Here is a 9,501-nt window from a genome sequence, read left to right as displayed (position 1 = left end):
ATCATGAGGCTCCCAAGAAAATTTTGGACCACCTATGAATATGATCACAAATTTAATTACATGGAGGCCAAACACTACACCCGTGATACTCTCTCTCTCTCTTTATGACCCCTGAATATATACTTTTGTATACAAGTGCATATATACTTTTGTATACAAGTGCATAGATATGATCTTAAAAATACACCTAGGAGAAACATATTCTATGTTAATTATTGTTTGAATTTCATAATGTTTTACTTTAAAAATGGCACTTATAACATTACAATTTTAGTCGTGGAAGAATTTTTTTTTTTTTTCATACAAACAAGTACTTGAACTAAGGCATGTTTTCTGTTCCGATGCAACTCCCTTGGGGATATTTTCATGGCGAAATATAGACAATGTGTAGTTCAGTAAGCATCTCCAATTTGCTCCAGCCAGACTGTTTATCACCCATTATGCATGTGGCTGCATGTACTTGAGTGCAAGGGTGAAACTAGAAGTTTTTCATGAAGTGAGCTGAATTAAGGTTTCTAAGTTTTGAATAGGACGGAAATATCATTTTCCAAAATTTTTATATATAACAAGTGAAACTTTTTAAATTTATATGTAAATTTAAAAAAAAAAATTTGAGGTCCAGGGCCCATTCTAACTTGGTTCTGCCCCTGCTTGAGTGTGTGTGAATGATATATCCATATATACTTACAAATCTGATTTTAAAAGAAAGAGATCTAATTGTAGAGAAAATTAATTAGGATGTCAGACTACTGCCCACGTTGGACTCGTATATGAAACTCCATACCAGCCATAGGTCCTAAGTTGAGTTCTAATAGAAAAACTTCGATGTGGAAAGCACACAACAATTGTACCATAATGTGGGAGAGTAATCATCTCTATATATACCCTTTAAGATTATCCATAAAGTACGCTTTCTCAATTCAAAACGGGACTAATTAATCTAGGGCTAAAAATTTTTCCAAAATCTTGAGTTTTCTCTAGGACTTGTTTTGTTTAAAACTTGATTTATGGAGCAAAATGTAAAGAGAAAATGAGCTTCAAACTTTAATTAAGTTCATAGGAAAAATTCAACGCCCACCATATTGCCTACCATGGAGGTCAGCCTCATGTGCCCTATAAAACCAGTCAAGAGGCTTGAGCCAAATTAAGTTCCACCCCCAGCACTATTAAAACCCGGGCCGCATATTAATTAGGAGCAATTTAGAATGCTAATCTTATTAAATATGTTATAGTTTCGATATACATTGGATCTATTGCCTTTTGTTACGATTGCTAGATTTAAATGAATAACCGAATGATAGCATATGCAGGAGCTAGAATTTCTCTTCAACAATTGACACAGCAATTTTTTTTTATTTAGGAGTAAGATCCAACTTTTTTTTGTTATGGAATTGATTGGGTAGAAAAAATTATCTGACCTATACTCCATATAACCACAAGGATCTACTTGTTAATCACGGGCCAAGGAACCAGCTTTGTTCAGTCCCATAAGTGGAGTGGGGTGGAAAGGATATTTAGAAGAGGTCAACCCCTTTTTTATTATTCTTATGGTTCATGGTTGCTTTGAGATTTACGTAGGGAAAGGAACACCTCATAACAGTCTGTGTCTGTTTTACAAGTCAGTTACTGAACTAATCTACTAGTTAAAATCCAAGACTGCTTTCGGACCTAAGTGGGTAGCGGCAGAGCCAGAAAAATTAATTGAAGGGGTATTTGTTTAAACAAACTCAAATTTGGTAGGACACTTTTATATATATATATATATATATATATATATGAATAAATATTTAAATTTTTTATTTAAAAATAAAAACTTTTAAGAGACTGATGAGGGCAACCGTCAACACCAACCACAATGTAGCTACGCCAGGAGATAGTTACTAAACTCGCGAGCAGGGGTCCAGTGCTTCCACTGACAAACATTTTGGGAGTCGGGCTGCATGTTATATGCTAAAAAAGATTAAAATGTCTGAACATAAGAAAGGAGAAAAAAAAGTGGCAACAGATCATAAAAAGCGTTTCCCTTGAGGCCTTAAAAGAAAAAAATAGTTTTTTTTTTCTCAGCACATAGAATTTGCACTTGGCTTATTCTTTAGGGGTCTAACATATATATATATATATATATATATATATATATATATATATATATATATATAATATAATATAATAGACCCCTAAAAGAATAAGCTTGAGTTCTCACGAGACTCAAAATAAACAATCATCACAGCCTATGGGTTTTCTCCTTTTTATACTAAAGGAAATTGGTGGGGATTCGTTATTGCCTGAGATGTGGACTAAAGAGGTCTCTGCTTATCTTTTCAAAAAGGCGCCATGCAAGACTTCTCCTGCGCAGGAAGAGAAAATTAAAAGAGAAAGAAAGGGAGGCAATAAAGAAGAAAAAGGAGAGGTGAAGATCATGATAGAAAAGCACGCAATGATCGTTTTTCAAACGTAAAGACTGCTAAATCTCTACCCTAAGCAAAATCTTGGCCTTTCTTTATTTTTTCTTTTAACACCCAACTTTTCGAGCTCGGTAGAAAATGATTAAAGTAAAGGCAAACGAACAAAGATATGGATCAACAGAGTAATAATACACTGCTTTTTCTCCTTTGAGTTTAGCAGGCAGGACGATGACTCAGCTCACATGGAAAAGGATTCCATGAACCGCAACTGTAAGCCTGTGGCTAGTGTTTTCTCAAGGTACTGCCAATTAGTATCTTGTACCATCAAGTTAAAATTGAAGTCTTATTGCTTGGTTGGTGCTTTTGGACTTCAAACTCAGAAGAAAGTTTTCCTCTCTCTCTCTCTCTCTCTCTCTCCCCTCGAGGTTTTAGTACCAAAGTCTTCATAACATCAAGGTAAAGTTGAATTTATATAGTTGCTTCTTTTGAATTTCATTGCCTCTCTCTCTTACTCTCATATTTTGTCAAGGTGTTTGATACCAAGTCTACATCATCAGGTAAAGTTATGTATATATATATATATGCGCTCGTCAAAAAAGTACTACCATGTCCTATATCTAGCTAAACTTGCATTGAACTTCCACAAATTCTTTGTCCTTTGTTGATTTCTAGTTGCAAAGTCGACAACTTAATTAATACACTACATTATTGCATTGAAGGAGAATCTTCTGATTGAATTCGTAGCTGGTCTGCATGGTTGTTGCGCCAAAGTAAAGTAGGATGATGTTCCATGGTAAATACATTCACTTCAAACTATTTTCAGGCCCAGTGCATGCACGGGTTCGGAAACCGAGGCATTTAATACAACTAAGTATAATCTGTGCGGACAAAGGATAGAAGAATGTACAATAGCGTACGTTTAGAGTCAAACAAATTGTTCATGTATTCAACTTCTTCAACAAAAGGGTAAGTCAATTTTGGTGGCTCAGAAAATGTTAACTCATTTTGTCTTGAACAATTTTTTTCCCATTTCTTCCCATTATTAAAGGTTTTGGAGGGGGCTCATTCTAGAAGTTAGTCTTTGTCGATCGGACACCTGAGGACTTTCTTTATGTTTGAAGACCGAACACGAAATATGCTTTAGTAATATGTGAGACGGGGTGAGCATAGATTTGGAGAAACTGCTGACCCCTTAAAAGAAGACCATCCGTAATTTTTAAGATCCAGTTGATGAAAATATTTCATACATCTATAATATTTCAGTTATCATGATATATATATATATATATATATATATTGAACGATTTGTCTGACCTGAAACAATGACCTTCAATGTCATCAATGAAAATAAAATTCTGAAACAATGACCTTCAATGTCATCAATGAAAATAAAATTCATCCATCAAACCTTGATTTTGTAAGAGCTTGATGAGTTCTCTTCTTTCATAATCACAACTTCAAATTGCTGAAGCTTCTGAATGAAATTGCTGAAGCTTATGAAGTGATTCATGTAAGAGCAAAGCCTTCTTTTGAAGAGTACTTCTTTTTTGTTAGCTCAACGCTTTTAATAAGCATATTCGCTTCGCTTTGGCTTTGTAATGTCACGAGCAAAGCAAATCAGATTGACACTCACAACTTATATATATATATATATATATATATATATATATATATATATATATATATAAAATATCATATAATACAAAAAACCCACTGACATACATCATACATACAATTACAAAATATTTATAGAGCATATCAATAAAACCCTAACATCCCCCATATAAGTAAACCTTCTCACTGTAATGTTTTTCCTCTCTAAAACCCTAATATTTCTAATATAAGCGACCTTCTTACTGTAATGTTGTCCTGCACATTACTTGCTTTGAAAATCATGCTGTAGCATCACCATTATTTTCAAAATATATCAATTTTGTTTATCACGAACTGGAATGCATCTTATAAAAGAACTACCAAGTGAATGCAATTACAGTCCAACAAACATTTTATATATATATATATATATATATATATACAGGGAGAGAGAGAGAGAGAGAGATCTAGAGAGTCAAGTATTTAATTAATAGCAAAAATCTTGTCACTGACAGCCCAGCCTGTGATGTAGGCAAATTTTCCCCTTCACCGTTACACCAATTGAATCAACATGACCAAAGTGTAAGCTCCTCATTGACGAAAATTCGGCTACCTCACACCCTTTCTTTTCAGTAATTCTACTCACAGGAAGCCGCTAGTTACCCAATTAATTGGAAATGCTTAGAACACATAAACTTCTAATCTACAGACATCTAGAGGGCTACTCCTGCTCTATCATCACTTCCCAACAAATGTGGTCCATCATCCACAAAATTAACGCCATTAACAGTTCCATCATGCGCATGCAAGAGTGCTGTGAAAAGCTATAGCCTATGTGCTAGGAATACCCACCAATACATCCCCCTCCATAAGCTTCACTAGACTGGCTAGATGATCTATACTGAATTCATGGGATGCTTTAGATGCATTCTATCATAGCCTAATTCATAAGCCCTTGATCATTTCATAATTGATGAAATGAGAGGTGGATGCATGGTAGAGCACCAAGCCACATTGTTTTATGAACTTATAAGGAAACTATAAAACTGCTACACCTATAATATGACTCTAAGGAGGTCGTTCACATGGTTTCATGTTCATGGGATAGGGATACATTTCCCCCAACCCAAGTTCGAGTCCCCATGTTGTTCCCTTGGTAAGGCAAAGGGAACAATGTATAGGACCTACCCAAGCATGGATGTTAGCCATGCCTATGCCTATATTCTTGATAAATATGTAGAACTAGCTACAAGAGATGAGCTATCTATCATATCTATCATCTCAGTGTGACTGGTTTCCTGTTACCACCTCCTCCCCTTCGGATACAGTGATGCATTCCTTCTCTTCTTCTAAAGGGTGGTGAAGAGGGTGAGGCGAGTGGCCCCTCCCGAATGCCCTTACATGGTCCTTGAGCGACCTCTTGTGCTTGAAATCCGAGCCGCAGGTGCAGTGCCAGAGCTTGCCGCAGTTCTTTTCATGGGTGCGCCAGTCACCCCTCACAGCGAAGGGCTTGGTGCACTTCCTGCACTTGTATGGCTTGTGCCAGTGCTTCCTCTTGTAGTGGGTCTGAAGGGTTCTGAAATCCTTCAGCGTCCGCGCCCGAGGGTGGTCTATGTTATTCTTGCAACCCTGCACGCAGCAGTAGCATGGCAGCCTCAGCATGGCCGTCGGCTGCGTCCCTCTCAGCGACTCCGGCCCTCTTCTGTATATGGCTCCATGACCCCACATGTGCATCTGCAGAATACCAATTCGAACTATTAAGCAGCAGCAGCAGAAGAAGAAGAAGAAGAAGAAGAAGAAGAAGAAGAAGTATTCGTATTTGGACTACTCTGAACTCTTATCCCCTAGATTACCTGATGAATGCATGAAAAGCCTCGTGTTTCCCATCTTGAAGAAAGTTACACCAACATGGGAAATCGGGCTCCATCGGGCATGGGGAAAATATTGTTGCTATTCACAAGTCTTGCTTGGACAATGCTTTGAGCTCAGTGAGTCACTAGGAAGGAGTTGCTTTACATTTACACAATCTATAGTGCATCAGAATGATGTTTCTAAATATTGGCCGATCTTCCTGCATCGATATTTCCAAGTGACTTGATACCGTCGTACTCCACCATGAAACCGATGCCATTAAGCTTTCTGAAATTCTTTTAGTTTTTTTCTTTGTGTATTGGGGAGTGGGACATAGGGAGAGAGAGAAAGAGAGAGAGAGAGAGAGAAGGTTTTACAAGGAAGGGGTTAAAGAAAATGAGGTTTAATCTCTCTCTCTCTCTCTCTCTCTCTCTCTGAGAATAGTGCTCTTTGAGCAGAGATGTTGGCAATAAAATAACAAGGGTAGGGTTCTATTCTGTTTGATTTGTACTTAAAATCAGCACTGATATTGAAAGAAGTTAAGAACTTCCCTCGATCTCCTAACCGAGAATAAAAGGCACAAAGACGCGACTATATTACATCCTGAATATATGATCGTTTCCTTCACATGCGGCCTCCACGGTGCATGTGCATGCGTGAGAAGAGGGGGCGCAGGGCTTCTTTTTCTGACGTTAATTAACTAACAGCTCGGTCATGAATTTCATATCTATTGAGGTTCTAACAAAACCCTCATTCTAGGCCAAGCCAGAAAGCATAGCTGAAGTTATACGAGATGCCAAGTACAGTTGCTGATCTTTTGCTTTTTTTTTATTTATCGAGAACCATGCTGCTTAATTGATCACACCATTGAGTCTCAAGTTTTGGATTTGTTGAGATGACATGGTGGGGGGGTGGGCGGGTTTTCTTAAAAGATGTATCAGATTTCCTACTAAACTCATCGCCTGTGCGTCTGCGTGCGTGCATGCTTCTGTGTGTGTGTCGGCATAAAAGCTTGCAACGCAATAATGACTTGCACCAACTTCTTCAGAAGGAGATCTGAAGGCAGATCTGATACTTCTGCTGATTTCCTAAATCTATAACATGAAAGAACCCTCGAGAAACCATCCAAAAGACATAATCAGAATAAGAGAGATAGAGAGAGACCTGCATATTATTATATCTGCTGAAGGTCTTAGTGCAGATCGGGCAGGTGAACTGTGTGGGGCCCGTGAGTATCTGTGAAGGTGTTGGGATCCAGTACTTGCCAAGCTTTGCTTCAGACCCTTTCCCTTTGTGGTGGCCGTCGTCTCTCTCTTCTTCTTCTTCTCCTCCTGAGATCACAGCAGGAGGTGTCTGCAGGCCGATGCATAAGGCAACTCTTTTCTGCTCATCATGGTCACCATCGCCTTCCTCACTTTTCACATAGAAACTCTCCCTTGGTGATGCTGCCTCCTCCTCTTCCTCCTCCAGTGATGGCTTGCCTTCTCCAAATTGGCTGAGCAAGGGAAGACACTGATCAGCTGTCTCATCACCCTGGCCCTTCCCTTCTTCTTCTCCTTCTCCCTCTCCTTCGTCTTCTGCCTTTTGGTAGAAGAGAGGTAGGGCTAGGAGATTAGGATCAGGACTGCTAATAGAAGATCTGATCTCGCTGATTGAATTTGCTGCTTGGGGTTCCGAGCCTGATGGCTTCAACCACTCGAAGAAAACAGGAGCCTTCCTATGCTCTTTAATTTCCATAGAAGGAGAAAGAGATGGAAGAAGAGAGAAGGAGAGAGAGAGAGAGAGAGAGAGAGCTTATGCTGGTTGTGGCTTCCCCTTTTTCTTCCTGCTTAGCATATTCTTTTTTCGGTTCAAGGGTCTAATTCTATCTTCTCCTTCCCCTTAAAAGGAGATGAGATCATATTGAGAGAAAGAGAGAAAGACCTGTGGCATTCTTTTCAAACAGAGAAATTTCATTCAAAAGCCATATTTTTACCTTTACTTCCAAAAAGAGCCTCCATTGATTTTCAAATCTGCGTATACAGATCATTTTTCTGAAACTTCTCACGTAGATATCATCTTATGGATTACTACAAGTCAAGGCGGAGCCACATGTTGGCATGTGTGTGGGCAATTGCCCACATGCCCAATAAAAATTTCTTCTTTATATATTGGTTAATTGTAATTCTTGCATATGTGCATATAAAATGCTCTTTACATACATGCAAGTGTTCCTTAACCAAATATGTACTGCTACGAGTCTTTCTTTCTGTCCTGAACATCGAAGAAGCTAATCACTCACCCTCGTAAGGAAAAAGTGGGAACTGTGATTGAGTCCACTTAACCTTTACTGCAGATCTTCCTTCGGCATTCCATAAAACAGAAGGGCGGCTCATATGAGGAGAACTGAAAACACGGATAAAGGGTTCTTTTTTGGATTAGGAGCAAAGATATAGGGCTTCTCAAAAAAGAGTTTCTCCTTTTGAATAAGGAGCGCTGCTGTTCACATCTCCTACTGTAAAAGAAAAGGAGAGAGAGAGAGAGAGAGGTTTGGTGGGATCCTGCGTTAGACAAAGGAACGCGCTTTCACACGGGAGAATGCGGAAAAGCTAGCCGGATTTTCTTTCTTTGGTGTCGTTTTTCTCTCTCCCCACGATTTCCCCTCATTCTGATCAGCCCCCCCGCCGGCATTCAGACTCGCTCCCTTCTCTTTGCCGACCTCCTCCGCGCCGTCACGGCCAACCTGTGGAGGGAGGCGGACGGCAGCAGTGGCCGGCAGATCTTGTGCTCCGGCCGAGTACCTGAACGGAGAGAGCCCCACAGCCTCTTTCATTGATAGTTGCAAGAACCAACCGACAGAAGCTTAAACACTGTGACAGTTACTCCATGAATTTTTAAAAGTTTGAGTTGTTTTATATGGGAAGCGAGATTTCACCGTATAAATCTTGTCTAGTTACAGTTGATTTGTTAACAGTGGGTATACTTTTTTGTGCTGATTAAATAAGGATCTGCCATGCACATCAAATTCGTATGGTTGAGTATGGATTAAGAACAACTTGAGACGTCGGGTTTCAAGAAGAACTGACGCAGAGTCCCACTAAAAAGCTTTTACCTGGCAGTCCAGGCGTCATGCCTACGTCCCAAGGACGCGGGTCCAACAGCAGGAGCCTTCGGACAGGGACTCAGGGCGCAGAGGGAATAGTCGCCAGTGCAATTATTTGCATTCTATTTGTTTTTTCACTCATTCCATTGGTCCATTTAAGCTTATTTCTCTATTTTGTTAGAAGCATAGTAAAATTATGTAACTTTGTAACTTTTTAACGATAGATTTTTAATTTTTAACCATCTAGTAACTTTCAGACGTATAAAGTATAAATAATAGCTCATAAACTACTAAATGCAAAATATGTGATTTGTCATTTATTGTTACAGTATGTTATCTTTTCAACTACCACACAAGCTAATCAAATAATTCATAATTGATTCACATATTATATATATGATTTGTGGATTTCTCCAAATGGGTTTTGCGCTGGAGAAATCCTTCAGTCTCTCACACATTGTTCAATACATTTTATCAAGCAGTGTGTTTAATCACACATGTCCCATGAATGCATCAGGTGGTTATGATTGTATTGGATGGAGTTTAAGATCATAAGAGGGTTTCAACTTTCCC

The 9,501-nt window shown here is 38.8% G+C and overlaps 1 protein-coding gene across 1 annotated transcript; it reads right to left on the bottom strand.

The window, feature by feature from the left end:
• Positions 1-4,463: 4,463 nt before the first annotated feature.
• Positions 4,464-7,719, bottom strand: LOC116263906 (zinc finger protein WIP6-like). Its single transcript, XM_031643726.2, has 2 exons — positions 7,011-7,719; positions 4,464-5,729 (listed from the first exon to the last, which is right to left on the bottom strand). Exons 1-2 carry the CDS (start codon positions 7,581-7,583, stop codon positions 5,277-5,279), a joined length of 1,026 nt encoding a protein of 341 aa, XP_031499586.1. The 5' UTR covers positions 7,584-7,719; the 3' UTR covers positions 4,464-5,276.
• Positions 7,720-9,501: the final 1,782 nt, after the last annotated feature.

The sequence above is a fragment of the Nymphaea colorata genome, chromosome 11 (assembly GCF_008831285.2).
Source record: "Nymphaea colorata isolate Beijing-Zhang1983 chromosome 11, ASM883128v2, whole genome shotgun sequence".
Lineage (NCBI taxonomy): Eukaryota > Viridiplantae > Streptophyta > Magnoliopsida > Nymphaeales > Nymphaeaceae > Nymphaea > Nymphaea colorata.
The sequence above is the reverse complement of the archived record's forward strand: the minus strand, read 5'-3'. Positions and strand labels throughout refer to the sequence as shown.

Coding starts and splice junctions, on each gene's coding strand:
- LOC116263906 (XM_031643726.2), bottom strand. CDS start 7,583: ATGGAAATTAAAGAGCATAGGAAGGCTCCTGTTTTCTTCGAGTGGTTG. Junction 5,730..7,010: donor GCAGATATAATAATATGCAG/GTCTCTCTCTAT, acceptor GGTATTCTGCAG/ATGCACATGTGGGGTCATGG.